Genomic DNA, 16,231 nt, shown 5'->3' with positions numbered 1-16,231 from the left:
TGACAGAGGTCAAACGTTTTCTGTAAGTCTTCACAAGGTTGCCACACACTGTTGTTGGTATGTTGGCCCATTCCTCCATGCAGATCTCCTCTAGAGCAGTGATGTTTTTGGCTTTTCGCTTGGCAACCCGGACTTTCAACTCCCTCCAAAGGTTTTCTATAGGGTTGAGATCTGGAGACTGGCTAGGCCACTCCAGGACCTTGAAATGCTTCTTACGAAGCCACTCCTTCGTTGCCCTGGCGGTGTGCTTTGGATCATTGTCATGTTGAAAGACCCAGCCACGTTTCATCTTCAATGCCCTTGCTGATGGAAGGAGGTTTGCACTCAAAATCTCACGATACATGGCCCCATTCATTCTTTCATGTACCCGGATCAGTCGTCCTGGCCCCTTTGCAGAGAAACAGCCTCAAAGCATAATGTTTCCACCACCATGCTTTACAGTAGGTATGGTGTTTGATGGATGCAACTCAGTATTCTTTTTCCTCCAAACACGACAAGTTGTGTTTCTACCAAACAGTTCCAGTTTGGTTTCATCAGACCATAGGACATTCTCCCAAAACTCCTCTGGATCATCCAAATGCTCTCTAGCAAACTTCAGACGGGCCCGGACATGTACAGGCTTAAGCAGTGGGACACGTCTGGCACTGCAGGATCTGAGTCCATGGTGGCGTAGTGTGTTACTTATGGTAGGCCTTGTTACATTGGTCCCAGCTCTCTGCAGTTCATTCACTAGGTCCCCCCGCGTGGTTCTGGGATTTTTGCTCACCGTTCTTGTGATCATTCTGACCCCACGGGGTGGGATTTTGCGTGGAGCACCAGATCGAGGGAGATTATCAGTGGTCTTGTATGTCTTCCATTTTCTAATTATTGCTCCCACAGTTGATTTCTTCACTCCAAGCTGGTTGGCTATTGCAGATTCAGTCTTCCCAGCCTGGTGCAGGGCTACAATTTTGTTTCTGGTGTCCTTTGACAGCTCTTTGGTCTTCACCATAGTGGAGTTTGGAGTCAGACTGTTTGAGGGTGTGCACAGGTGTCTTTTTATACTGATAACAAGTTTAAACAGGTGCCATTACTACAGGTAATGAGTGGAGGAAAGAGGAGACTCTTAAAGAAGAAGTTACAGGTCTGTGAGAGCCAGAAATCTTGATTGCTTGTTTCTGACCAAATACTTATTTTCCACCATAATATGCAAATAAAATGAAAAAAAAAAACAGACAATGTGATTTTCTGGATTTTTTTTTCTCAGTTTGTCTCCCATAGTTGAGGTCTACCTATGATGTAAATTACAGACGCCTCTCATCTTTTTAAGTGGTGGAACTTGCACTATTGCTGACTGACTAAATACTTTTTTTCCCCACTGTACAATAATTATGGTTTGGTTCAAAAATAAGATTAAAAAATGAAAAAAAAATTATCACATACAGGTTATTTCCGAGCCCAGTAAAAATATATGTAAAGACTCATGGTAAGATATTAGTGTTTTAAGTAAAGTCATGAAATTGACGGGGTAGATTTATCACCCGCAAAATTGAGCAGTTAACTAAAATAAACGGATATTCAGCAGGAAATCCGAAGACTGTTTATTCTCCTGTTGTCGCAATCTCTGAAAAGGAGTCCCTACCCAAACATGTCATGCAGGACAGAATGAATAGGAACAGCTGCCGGCCTGGTATCACTGAGAACCCCAGTGGGGACGTCCTGCTGAATCAACGTCTTGTAAACGTTAAGAAACATCAAACAGGTCTTGTGGGGGGGAGTTTCTCTGTGTGAGAGATGTTGGAGGAGTACACTGGTCACTCACAAACCGGCAAGTCCTGTAAATAGTGGTTTACTTTATCAACAGGTGTCAAATCCAAATCTTGCTCAGTGGACTGACAAGGATCTGGAAGCAATACACGTTTAGGGCCATGCAAATCTTGCAGACCAAATTCTTCCAAATTGGATAGCTCCTCATCATTTTCAAGATGGCATTTGTAGCGCCTAGCTCTCTTGCGTGTGCGCGTCAGATATTGCTCACCGGTCCTCTTCTACTGAAGAGCATGATACCAACCGCAAAATTGTATGAGTCCATAATCAGCAACTGATGGTCTAACAAATGTCAGCGTGTACAAGCACATGAAGAGACGTTTGCTTAAATCTATTCCCAGCTCACTAGAGCCATGCACTAGCCTGTAGCTATCAATCATCATGTCTACTCCCAAGAGCAAAAGGATACTAAAGAAACTAGCACCTGCACATGGCCGATCTGGCGAACAGCTCATCACAATGTGGCTGGGAATGGTATTACTTTTCATCAGCTTTAATCATTCTCACTCACAATGTCAAGCACCCAAATAGGTATGCTATACTTCTTCTATAATGTACGGCTGTCCATGAAAATGCTTTCATAAAAATAGTGCGATTACAATGCCTTGAAAATGTATTCAGACCCTGTGAATTTTTTCACATTTTTCACGTTACACCCACAAACAAATATATTTTATAGGGAATTTAAGTGATATAGCAATACAACGTAGAAGTATTTGTAAGGCTATGTGCACACGCTGCGGATTCTGCTGCGGATCCGCTGCGGATTTGGCCTCTGCGGATCCGCAGCAGTTCTGCAGACAGTGTACAGTACCATGTAAGTCTATGTGATTTACATTCTGCTGTGCACATGCTGCGGTTTTTTCACTGCAGAAAAGCTGCGGTTTTAAATCCGCAGAAAGAATTGACATGTGAATTCTTTCTTTGGATTCCGTGCGGTTTGCCATCTATTCCATTTTCCAGATGTCAAACCGCAGGGGAAAACCACTGACCAATCCGCAGGTCAATTTATCTGCGGTTTTACCTGCGGATCTGCACGGAAAAATCCACTGGTGAATCCGCAGCGTGTGCACATAGCCTCAGTGTAAAGGATACAAGGTTTTCTTATTATTTTAAAAACAAATTTGAGAATTGTCACATGCATTTGTATTTCGCGCCATGTATTCCAATATCCCTAAATAAAAACCCGAGTGACATATTGCCTCCAGAAATCACATAATTAGTAAATTGTTTCCACCTGTGCATAATTTATTCTCAGCAGAACTACAGCTGTTCTGTGAAGGCTTCAGAGGTTTGTTTGAGAACATTAGGGATCAAACAGCATCATGAAAACCAAGGAACACAACAAAGAGGTCAGAGATAAAGTTGTGGAGGAGAGTAAAGCAGGGTTACGTTATAAAAAATAGCCCAAGCTCTGAACATCTTATTAAGCACTGTTCAATCCATCATCCTAAAATGGAAGGAGTATGGCACAACTAGGAAACTACCAGCCAAAAATCCCATGGTCACTCTGGAGGAGCTGCAGAGATCCACAGCTCGGGGGAAGAATCTTTGCATAGGACTATTAGGCTACAATCACAATATCAGTTGGCCATATTTCACATCATTATTTGTAAGCCAAAACCAGGAGTCTGTAAAGAAAAATGCAGAAGTGGTGACGTGTTTCTATTATACATTTCCTCTGATTGTTCCACTCCTGATTTTGTCTTACAAAAACGGATATGAAATACTGAGTGTGGACGTAGCCTTATTCACATACTTCACAAATACGGTCTTTATGGCAGAGTGGCAAAACATTTTTTGAAAGAAAGCCATAAGAAGTCCTGTTTGCAGTTTGCAAAAAGTCATTTAGGGGACACAGCTAGCATGTAAAAGAAGGTGCTTTGGTCAGATGGAACCAAAGTAGAACTTTTTATGGTAAATCCAAAACACTGTGTCAGAAAACTATCATTGCACATCACCCTAAAACACCATCTCCACTGTCAAACATTGTGGTGGCACCATCATGCTGTGGGAATGCGTGTCTTCAGCAGGGACAATAAAGCTGGTAACTGTTGATAGGAAGGTGGATGGAGCTAGATATAGGGCAATCTTGGAGTCTTGGAGGAAAACCTGTTAGAGGCTGCAAAAGACTTGAGAGTAGGTTCACCTTTCAGCAGTACACTGACCCTAAACATACAGCCAGAACTAGGTTGGAATGGTTTAACTCAAAACTAGAGTTGAGCAACTTTGGTCGGATCGGGTTTCGTGAAACCCGACTGAAACAAAATTTGAGTCGGATGAAACTGGTCTAGTGGATGAATGTCATCCGCTCAATGCAGACTTTTATTCCCCATTGACTTGCATTGGGGTCGGGTTTCGGACAAAACTCTGACTTTTTTGCCCCAGTCAGACCAGTTTCATCCGACTCAAATTTTGTTTCAGACGGGCTTCACGAAACCAGATCCGACCAAAGTCGCTCAACTCTACTCAAAACATAGTCATGTGTTTGAATGGCCCAGTCACAGTTCAGACCTAAATCCCATTGAGAATCTGTGTGAAGACTTGTAAATTGCATTTCTTCGATGCTCCCTGTCCAATCTTACCAAGCTTAAAGGGAATCTGCCACCTACTTTTCGCACATAAGATGATTATATTATACTCACCAGGGGGCAGTCCGGTTCGGGTCCGATGGGTGTCGCAGTCCGACGCCTCCCATCTTCTAGCGATGACATCCTCGTCCTTTATTCCCGTCGCGGCTCCTGCGCACACGTAATTCTCTGCCCTGTTGAAGGCAGAACAGAGTACTGCAGTGCGCAGGCGCCAGGAAAGGTCAGAGAGGTCTGGCGCCTGCACACTGCAGTACTCTGCTCTGCCATCAACAGGGCAGAGTAGTACGCCTGTGCCGGAGCCGCTACGGGAAGCAAAGAAGAGGACGTCATCGCTAGAAGATGGGAGGCGCCGAACCCGGACGGCGACCCCCATCGGACCAGACCGCCCCCCGGGTGAATATAATCGTTTTTCTTATCTTTCATGTTACATCGGGGGCTTATCTACAGCATTACAGAATGCTGTAGATAAGCCCCTGATGGCGGTGGCCGCAGCTTATATGCAAAAAAAAAAATAGGTGACAGATTCCCTTTAAGCTAGTTTGCACACCTAAAAGGCTGACATTTTTGCTCATTCTTCTTTGCAAAGCTGGTAGCGACATACCACAAAAGATTTGCAGCAGTAATTACAGCTAAAGGTGTTCCAACAAAGTATCTACTCAGGGGGCTGAATACAAATGCACATCACTATTTTCAGATTTATACTTTTTAAATATTTAGAAAACCATGTATAGTAATTTTTCTTTACACTTCACAAACTCTTCTACTTTGTGTTGGTATACTACATAAAATCCAAAGAAAAAACATTTAAGTTTGTGGGTGTAATGTGAAAAAAATGTGGAAATGTTCACAGGGTATGAATACTTTTTGAAAGCACTGTATATACGTCAATGTTTGAAGAAATACCCAATCACTACTTATTATTTTCGACATTCTCTGTGTTATGATCAACACTTTTACATCTCATTACATCCCAAGTCTTGCATCTCATATTTGACTGGTAATGTTTGTGAAATCTATTCTACCAGATTGTACGGAACAAATCGTATGATTTAAAATGCAATTAGTTTATAATACACACAATCTATCACAATCATTTCTCGACAAAGACAAGCAAAACGTGTAAAGCAGATATTGGCACTTATGAAGTACAAATTTCTTTTTATTTTCGTGAAAACCACCGTTGTAATTACTTCCAAATGCTGCACTGGCTACGTCATTTATGCAACAAAAATATGGTCAATTTGCTCGAGACTTCATCTAAAGATCAAGATTCTTCCACGCTGGTGGCTGACTTGAAAGTGAAGCTGTAGCTCTTAACATGTGAGATTTAATATTCTTAATATACATGGGCTGCCTCTTATCTGTAGCATCAATAGCTGACAGGTTTACCATCTAAATCAAGGAACAGGGCTATACACAAACCGGAGATCAAATGTTGCTTGAAAAATTCTTAGAAACACTTTAAAATTGAAGGAAAAACTTCAACTACTTTCAACCAAAGAGAAAAGGAAGTTAAAAAAAACCCAGAAGAATCTGCACTAAATATATAACAGCAAATGGTCTAAAAATATAAAAGTGTTAGTAAGCGGACTTTAGCCAGACCACAAAACAAAGATATTCATCCATGCCAGCCCAAAGCGGTCCTGAACTCTCCGACGGTAAAAAGGCAGATAGCCGGAAAAAGGAGGATTGTCTAAAAAAGTGGCTGACGGCTATTTAAAGTGTATGGCCCTATTAAAGGTGTGATTGTCAGACAGGTTGCATAGAATTAGAAGCTTGACTGCTTTCTCCCAAAAAGAAAACAGTGTGACACCTGTCCACACGCTGTGTGAAGTTTAATCTGGTTTCTCATGTCGGATATGCACAGTCTGAGTATGGTCTAGACCAGTGGTCCCCAACCTTTCTGACCTTGAGAGCCACATTCAGCTCACGAGAGGGTATCCAGGTCTTGTCACCCCTCGAAGTAATGGCAACCAAAGCCCACAGTACAGGTATAATGATAACCAAAGCTTTTCTACAGAAATCACATGAGGCAGTATACCAAGATCCAGGGGTTGCCACAATACCCCCATTCAGTATTATCGCATCAAGCATTCCCAACACATTGTCGCATCCAGCTCCAAGCACCTCCTCTGACCGGTAGTATAATCTGGTCTACAGCTTACTATACTTAAATTATCTGCAAACCCCCAAGACCAGTATATGTGCACCCAGATTGGCTCTTCTGTGCAGTGCTCTTCACAAAATTCACCATTTTCAGATGTGCTCTCCTTACATGTTTGCTAGACCTGCAGCTACTGCACCAAGCTGGGAGACAGCTGCGAGCCAAAATTCATGGGATCACGAGCTACATGTGGCTCCTGAGCTCCAGGTTGGGTACCCTTGGTCTATAATGCCCAGATAGGCTGCAGGTTTCTTGACCTAAACTCAACAGCCTCATAGACTGGAGACCCATGGCTGGTCTGTACACTGCTATCACTACTAAGGACCGTAAATGTTGAACCTGGGAAACAAGACTTAGAGCTCAGTCTCAATCACTTCAATGAAGTGGTGCAACAATAGCAGGCACAACTAATGGAGATGTATTCTGCATGTGTAGGCTTAAGTAAAGGACTGATATTTTGTCCATAAGCACCAATTGATTGGTTCCAGTTGGAACTTGATTTTTATGTTTTTTTACTGTTTTTTTTTTTTTTAAGTATAAAAAAAAATCATGTTCATTGGCCAGCTAGTAATTGCTAATACCTTACAAAAATAATGGGTTATCCCAAGGTGATTTTGATCTCCATAAGTAGAGTACTTGGCCACACAACGTTGCGGCTGAGAATACATTTATTAACACTGTAAGAAAGCATATCTCGGATTTAAAATTCAAGTGGGATGTTGATGAAGTGAAACACTAATCTTAAAAGTGAGGAGTTTGAGGCTTTAAATAATTTGACCAAAAATAGGGCTCTGACAATCAAACTTTCAGATGGGTGGGACATTGGTTGTCATGGACACTTAAATATTTGGAGGCAAATGAAAGACAGATTAATGACGAAAAGGTATGTGAAAAGGTCGGGGTTGATACTAGGTTTTGGATAAGGAAAAAAAAAATGCATCTCCTATTTCTGGAGGCTTTAAAGGGTGTCTGTCAGCAGGTTATTTCTATTTAAAGGTCTCGTTACATTTAGCGATGCACCAGCGATCCCGACAACTATACGACCTGGTCAGGATCGCTGGTGCATCGCTAAATGGTCGCTAGTGAGCTGCCAAACAGGCAGATCTCACCAGAGACATAGCAGCGGTCGGCGGTCGTTACTTACCTGTCAGACGGCAGCTCTGGTGACTACCTCCTCCAGCGTCCATGGAGTTGCTCGTCGGTGCCAGCAGGAAGCCGACGACAAGAAATGGACCAGGACGATCTCGCGCAATCAGCGATATCCAGAGGGGAGCAGGGTCGGAGGTGTCACATGTAGCGAGATCGCTAGCGATATCACTATTGCGTCACAAAATCGGTGACGCTTTAGCGATATCGCTCGCAATCTCGCTATGTGTGAAGGGGGCTTAAACCTTTAGTGACAGAGCCAATTTGGTACTTAATGACCAGGCTAATTTTTACAATTCTGATCACTGTCACTTTATGAGGTTATAGTTCTGGAACGCTTCTCCGGATCACACTGATTCTGATGGTGTTTTTACGTGACATATCATACTTCATGTTAGTGGTAAAATTTCTTCAATATGACTTGCATTTATTTATGGGGAAAAAAAATGGAAATTTGGCAAAAAATATTCAAAATTTGGCAATTTTCAAACTTTTAATTTTTGTCCCATTAAGTCAGAGTCATAACACACAAAATAGTTAATAAATAACATTTCCCACATATCTGCTTTACAACAGCACAATTTTGGAAACAATTTTTTGTTAGGACATTATAAGGGTTAAAAGTTGACCAGCGATTTCTCATTATTCCAGCAAAATTGACAAAACCATTTTTTTTAGGGACCACATTTGAAGTGAGTTTGGGGCATCAATATTGTAGAAAATACCCAAAAGTGGCACCATTCTAAAAACTGCACACCTCAATGTGCACAAAACCACATTCAAGAAGTTAATTTCAGGTGCTCCAAGAGAACTAAAGCAATGTGGAAGAAAAAAAATGAACATTTTACTTTTTTCACAATTACTTTAGACCCAAAATTTTTTATTTTCACAAGGGTATCAGGAGAAAACGAACCACAAAATTCATTGTGCAATTCCTCCTGAGTATACAGATACCCCAAATGTGGGGGAAAGCCATGTTTCGGCGCATGGCAGAGCTCAGAAGGGAGGGAGCACCGTTTGACTTTTTGAACTCAAAATTATCTGGAATCAATAGCAGGTGCCATGTCGCGTTTGGAGTGCACCTGATGTACCTAAACATTGGAAACCCCCCAATTCTAACTCCAACCGTAACACAGCCCTACCCCTTACCCTAATCCCAACTCCAACACCCTAACCGTAACCCCAATCCCCCAACCGTAACTCCAATTCCTCAACCGTAACCCAAACCCCAATCGTAACCCAAACTGTAATCCAAACCGTAACCCCCACACCACAACCCTAGCCCCAACCCTAACGGAAAAATGGAAATAAAAACTTTTTTTTTATTATTGTTTTTACCTAACTAAGGGGGTGACAAGGGGGGGGGGTTGATTTACTATTTTTTTTTTTTATTTTGATCACTGTGATCCTATAGAGAAAGAGAGCCTAATTTTAGAGATATGTTACTTTCAATACAATCAGTGCTATATTAGCAGGAGATTATCACTAGAGGACTAGGTCTCACACGCAGGCAAGTCCAGATAATCTGTGTAACCCCAGCCCTACCACCGATTAGCCACTTCTGGTGTACAATGTACAATGTCAGCAAAATGCCAATCAGTGGTGGGGGCAGGGTTGTACACAGTTCAGAATTGTGACTATTGCTAAACCTACAACAGGCAAAACAGGGATTTTAGCAAAAGTACATCAAGCAGCCCAGAAAGTGATACATCACTGGAATCAGGCTCTCTGCCCCTACATTATTCAGCTCTCAGATTACAAAACAAAACCTGCTGACAGATTCCCTTTCATCAGCTGGCATAATTGATTCATTTACACCTGTCCCAAAAGAACATAAAAATTTAGAATGGCTGCCAGGGTGCACAAACGTCTCAAATAAAGGAACTATATTTGTCCCAAGTCCTTTTTTTTCCTATAAAAAAAATTAAGAATATTTCCTATATCAGTTCATTCTTATATTTGGGATACAACAGATTTTTTTTTTTTATAAAACTAAGTCAATTCTCTCTTCTTTATAAAAGAACATTTTGGTATCTTTTGATTATCCAGGCTTTATGAATGTAGCAATGTTGCAAGGGGCCTTGATATCACTCATAAGTAGGGATGAGCGGACTTGTGGATATGCAGACTCCACCGAACTTTAGTCTAAATTTCGGTTCGGGTACCTGTCTGTCTCTCTCAGTCTCCAAACTCTAAAACGGACTTCTGGGAGAATAGGTGAATCAAACTGATTAAGACATTAAATTTACGATGGTGATATCCAGGGAATGTCTAAAATTTCTTGACACTTGTACTTATAAAAAAAAAAAAAAAAGGGTGCTCGGTTGATACACACATTTAACCCCTTCACGACCTATGATGTATAGATACGTTGTAGGTCTTGTACCTGCACTCCGGCTCCAGCACTCAGAACGCATGCTTTCCAGCATATGTCAGCTAATTTCATCAGCCGACATGTGCCCTTAACAGCTGTGGGGGGGGGGGGGAATCGCGATCCACCCGTGGCTGTTGACATGTTAAATGCCGCTGCCAATCTCTGACATCGGATTTAACATGGCAGGGCCAGAGGCGCGTCATTAATCCTGCCCATTGTTGTCCTTGTCACATGACCCCGGGGCGCCGATGGATTGGCATGAGAACCCGGTGTCTTCAGGAGACCCCTGTGATTTTCACTGCCGGATTGCTATGAGCCCTGCTATGTGTAGCACAGGCGATCAGATGATTGCAGCTACTAGCCTCCCATGAAGATTATTGAACAAGTTAAAAAAAAAAAAAGTTCACATCACCCCCTTCAAAATAAAATACACATTTGTTATAGCCGTGTTCAGAAACGCCTTATCAAAATAGAAAAAGAATTAATCCAATCGGTAAACAACGTAATTAGAAAAAAAAATTAAAACGTCAGAATTACATTTTTTTTGGTCGCCGCAATAAAATGCAATAACAGGAGATCAAAAGGTTGCATATACCTCAAAATGGCATCAATAAAATTGACTGCTTGGCGTGCAAGAAACGCCCTCGCCCAGCCCCAGATCCCAAAAAATAGAGATGCCATTGGTCTAAGAAAATTATGCTTTTTTTTTTTTTTTTTTTTTTTTTGCAAATTTGGGAGTTTTCACCATCTAGATAAAAAAGAACCTATACATATTTGGTATTTACAATACAAACTCTTAATGACATGGAGAATCATATTGGCTAGTCAGTTTTAGCATTTAGTGAACATAGTACAAAAAAAAGTGTTAAATTGCACTTTTTTTTTGCAATTTCATCGCACTCAATTTTTTTCCCCCATTTTCCAATACACGACATGATGTCATTCAAAAGTACAACTCATCCCGCAAAAAAAAACAAGCCCTCACACAGCCATATTGACCGAAATATAAAAAAAGTTATGGCTCTGGGAAGAAAAAGGAGCAAAAAGCAGAAACTCAAAAATGGAAAACCCCAAGGTAGTGAAGGAGTTAAAGGATCCCCACCGAATGTTCATTGAAACTTTAAAGTACTCATATGTTTAAAGGGGGATGTTCAGTCCAAATTGATAAGTCTGCAGTCAGTGTGTGTGACTTATGAATCCCCCAGAGCACGCACTGTGGGCTGCGGAGATTCGCTGGTTTCTGAGTCAGGACTGGAGGTATGTATGAATTATACAGTACATTCTCCCGGGCAAAAACAGTCTAGAGGGCACAGCCTCACTGCACACACTTGTACTGAGCGAGGCCGCGCCCCATCAAGGGATGTGGCTGTCCAGTGGGCATGGCTAACTGGAGGGCACGGCCTCGCTCCACACCAGTCTATGGAGCGGGGCCATGCCCACTGACCGGGAGTATACATGACTCATATATACCTTCCAGTCTAGACTCAGAAACCGAATGAAAGATAAAACCTGTCCATTCCCTGCCATCAGAAGACACATCCAGCACCATACACATCAGCCCATTGTGTCATGTGACACACGTTCACCACTGCAGCCAGTGATTGGCTGCAGCAGACAAATGTCTGCAAAAAGACTGATACTGTACATTTTGTTCTGGGTATTAAGTATTCTCACTTTGAATTTTCCATTGGCATGCAAAATGTAATGAATTATGATCGGTCAATCAAATCATATCTGATTCCCTGGAAGTATATCCACATATTTATATATATATTTTTTTTGTTGTTGTTTGGTAACTAGTTATTTCTAATCTACTATACAGGATTTACATAGAATACATCATCGTAACAAGGGATGAAGTAACCTCATAGTATTCCCGTGTGTAAATTGCGGAATGTAAGCAACTCATTTAACGCTCCTCAAATCAAGCACAAAAGGAGCAGAATCCAACTTAATGAGACAAAAGAAAAAGAAAACAAATTATGCAATCTACCAAAACTTGCCGTCTGAAGAGCTTTTCACAATGCTATTTCAGTGCAAACGAGGCAGCATAGGAAAGGCTCTGAAATATACTGCATCTAGACAACGATCTGACTTTCTTTTAGTGAAAAGGAAGATCTGTCCCAAAGATCTTACATTGTACTAGGACACCAATCTTACTACAGATATCTCACTGCATCCAGCAGCCATTGCTAATGACGTATGGGTTCATTGCTGATACTAAGTGAATAATTTGTCTTGTGGTCTTTAGTGTGTACATCTTGTTTAAACCACATTCAGTGGTTAGTGCTTTCCACATATGCAAAAAAATGTTACTGGTGTCCTCGGTGTTTTGGATCTCGGTGTCAGTGTTTTTGACATAAGGATAAAGAAATTACAAAGCTCCTCCTATCCTTTGCAATGGAAAACAGACAGAAAACAGATGGCATTGGAGTGCTGTCCGTGTTTTTCAGACACGTGGTTCGCCAAAAGAAAAATATATATATACTGTATATATAGTGACATTGTTGATAGCAGTGTAGATTATAATGGTTATGTGTTCTGTCTGTGAAAAACATGGTTAAGAACACGTACGTGCAACACGGATGCAAAGAAAAACATCCAGGCCTGGCTAAGTTTTGCCAAAACCTACATATAGTCTACCTAAAACATGTGGGAAAACGTGCTATGATGATGTGATGAGAATAAGGATGAACTTTTTGGGCACAATTCCAAAAGGTATTTTTGTATCTCCAAAAGAACACCATAGCCAATGTGAAGCATGGTGGAGGCAGCATTATGCTTTGGGATTGTTTGGCAGCTGGAACTGGGGCTATAGTCAAGGAGGACGGAATGATGAACAAATACAAATATCAGGAAATTTTTCATCAAAACCTTCTGCTAAAAAGATAAAGATGAATTTTATCTTTTAAAACAAAAATGGCCCTAACCAAATCAACAAAAGAATAGCTCTGCCAGAAGATGATTGAAGTTTTAGAATGGCCAGACCTGATTCCAAATTCAAAATCCGTGGGCTGACCTGAAAAGGGCGCAGTACGCAGTAGATGCCCTTGCAATCTGACAGATTTGGAGCGCTATTTCAAGGAAGAGTGGACAAAAACTGACAATTCTAGATGTGCCATGCTGATAGACTACTACCCAAAAAGACTAACTGCTGTCATGAATTCAAAGAGTACTTCAACAAAGTATTCATTTAAGGGTGTGTATTATTATGCAACCACGTCAAGTTCTTTATTTTTATTTTTCCACTGAAAAAGATTCATCGAGGTTGTCACATTGCTGGCTCCTTCATTGTCAGTCATGAGTTACTTGAAAATCTGTAAAGGAAAAACTGATTGTGGACACTCATGTGTGAAGACACCAAGTAACTTCCAGAACGAGAGTACAGGTTATTTTAACTTTGGGCAGTGTGGGTCATTTCTCCTGGAAAGCGCATTTTAGTAAATCCCAAGAGGTATACTTTGTGTGCATCATTCATTCTTTGCTTAATAACATACAATATGGTACCTGATCATGGCTGGTTTCCACAGAGTTGCCAATGCCATGGAAAGTCATCTGCAGCGGCGAAAGAGTCAAACATGTCAAGAACTCATTCCCACTCTGTCGATCACTGTAATTTACCTTTAACGTATAAAAAAAAAAAAAGCGTGGAAAAGAAAAGAATTAAATTATGAAAATGCAAAGTAGACAGTCTAGAGAAAATAATCCAGAAAATAATTTAAAATTATTGTACAAAACGTAGTGGATTCTTGAGATAGGAGTATTTAAGTGTTAGGCTACTTTCAGACTTCAGATTTTTAAATCCGGCGGGCTGCGGCAAAAAGCTGTCAAACCTGATCCGGTAGAAGCCGCAGCCCGCCGGATCATCTGTTGAGGCCGGAGACGGTGCAGGAGAGGGAGAGGGCGAGAGAGACTTCAGGCATGCGCAGTGGAAAAAAACGGTCCGGCGCTGTCAAAAAACGTTGCAGGGAACGTTTTTTGCAGACGCCGGACAGGCATTTTTTGCCGTTTCCGGCAAAAGCCGGACACGCTGCATGACCATCAGGGGCAATGCGGCGATAATGCTAGTCTATGGGGGAAAAGCCGGATCCGGTGGCAACCGGCGCCGGATCCGGCTTTTACATTTTTCGCCGCATCGTGCCTGATGCTTCCAAACTGAAGTCTGAAAGTGGCCTTAGATTTATACCATGTAAAGGTCCATTTACACTGCATGATAATAGTGAACAAGTGTCCCTAGGAACTCGTTTCCCAATAATCGCTCAGTCTAAACAGGCTACAGATCGCCTGAATGACGAGAAAACCGCTTGTTCGTTGGGTGAAATGATCTTGTGTTTGCCCGAAAGATCATCATTCTTGGCAGTGCCTCGTCCAGTGTAAGTAGGACCTACAGTTGTGGCCAAAAGTATTGACACCCCTGCAATTCTGTCAGATAATACTCAGTTTCTTCCTGAAAATGATTGCAAACACAAATTCTTTGGTATTATTATCTTCATTTAATTTGTCTTAAATGAAAAAACACAAAAGAGAATGAAGCAAAAAGCAAAACATTGATCATTTCACACAAAACTCCAAAAACGGGCCAGACAAAAGTATTGGCACCCTCAGCCTAATACTTGGTTGAACAACCTTTAGCCAAAATAACTGCGACCAACCGCTTCCGGTAACCATCAATGAGTTTCTTACAATGCTCTGCTGGAATTTTAGACCATTCTTCTTTGGCAAACTGCTCCAGGTCCCTGATATTTGAAGGGTGCCTTCTCCAAACTGCCATTTTTAGATCTCTCCACAGGTGTTCTATGGGATTCAGGTCTGGACTCATTGCTGGCCACCTTAGAAGTCTCCAGTGCTTTCTCTCAAACCATTTTCTAGTGTGTTTTGGGTCACTGTCCTGCTGGAAGACCCATGACCTCTGAGGGAGACCCAGCTTTCTCACACTGGGCCCTACATTATGCTGCAAAATTTGTTGGTAGTCTTCAGACTTCATAATGCCATGCACACGGTCAAGCAGTCCAGTGCCAGAGGCAGCAAAGCAACCCTAAAACATCAGGGAACCTCCGCCATGCTTGACTGTAGGGACCGTGTTCTTTTCTTTGAATGCCTCTTTTCTTCTCCTGTAAGCTCTATGTTGATGCCTTTGCCCAAAAAGCTCTACTTTTGTCTCATCTGACCAGAGAACATTCTTCCAAAACGTTTTAGGCTTTTTCAGGTAAGTTTTGGCAAACTCCAGCCTGGCTTTTTTGTGTCTCAGGGTAAGAAGTGGGGTCTTCCTGGGTCTCCTACCATACAATTCCTTTTCATTCAGACGCCGACGGATAGTACGGGTTGACACTGTTGTACCCTCGGACTGCAGGGCAGCTTGAACTTGTTTGGATGTTAGTCGAGGTTCTTTATCCAACATCCGCACAATCTTGCGTTGAAATCTCTTGTCAATTTTTCTTTTCCGTCCACATCTAGGGAGGTTAGCCACAGTGCCATGGGCTTTAAACTTCTTGATGACACTGCGCACGGTAGACACAGGAACATTCAGGTCTTTGGAGATGGACTTGTAGCCTTGAGATTGCTCATGCTTCCTCACAATTTGGTTTCTCAAGTCCTCAGACAGTTCTTTGGTCTTCTTTCTTTTCTCCATGCTCAATGTGGTACACACAAGGACACAGGACAGAGGTTGAGTCAACTTTAATCCATGTCAACTGGCTGCAAGTGTGATTTAGTTATTGCCAACACCTGTTAGGTGCCACAGGTAATTTACAGGTGCTGTTAATTACACAAATTAGAGAAGAATCACATGATTTTTCGAACAGTGCCAATACTTTTGTCCACCCTCTTTTTTATGTTTGGTGTGGAATTATATCCAATTTGGCTTTAGGACAATTCTTTTTGTGTTTTTTTTAATTTAAGACAAATTAAATGAAGAAAATAATACCAAAGAATTTGTGTTTGCAATCATTTTCAGGAAGAAACTGAGTATTATCTGACAGAATTGCAGGGGTGTCAATACTTTTGGCCACAACTGTATGCTGCAGAGAACAATGGTAGATTAGGAGCACGGAACAATATTACTTATCGTTCAATGCGCATCTAAAGCCGGGGCTGACTTGTGTAAACAGGCTATAAAATGAGTACCGACTGGCATACATGGCAGTTTACACT

At 41.6% G+C, this 16,231-nt stretch overlaps 1 protein-coding gene across 3 annotated transcripts in view; it reads right to left on the bottom strand.

The window, feature by feature from the left end:
- Positions 1-16,231, bottom strand: part of STAU2 (staufen double-stranded RNA binding protein 2) — a 322,980-nt gene that overhangs the window by 76,897 nt on the left and 229,852 nt on the right. For 2 of the 3 annotated variants that reach the window (XM_073583829.1, XM_073583831.1), the window contains exon 9: positions 13,589-13,702. The exons of the other annotated variant lie outside the window; for it this stretch is intronic. In XM_073583829.1, the coding sequence (XP_073439930.1) occupies positions 13,589-13,702 (114 nt within the window). The remainder of the gene's footprint in view (positions 1-13,588; positions 13,703-16,231) is intronic. 3 annotated transcript variants of the gene reach the window in all.

Source organism: Dendrobates tinctorius, unplaced genomic scaffold (assembly GCF_039654945.1).
Source record: "Dendrobates tinctorius isolate UK_male_01 unplaced genomic scaffold, ASM3965494v1 ptg000082l, whole genome shotgun sequence".
Lineage (NCBI taxonomy): Eukaryota > Metazoa > Chordata > Amphibia > Anura > Dendrobatidae > Dendrobates > Dendrobates tinctorius.
The sequence above is the reverse complement of the archived record's forward strand: the minus strand, read 5'-3'. Positions and strand labels throughout refer to the sequence as shown.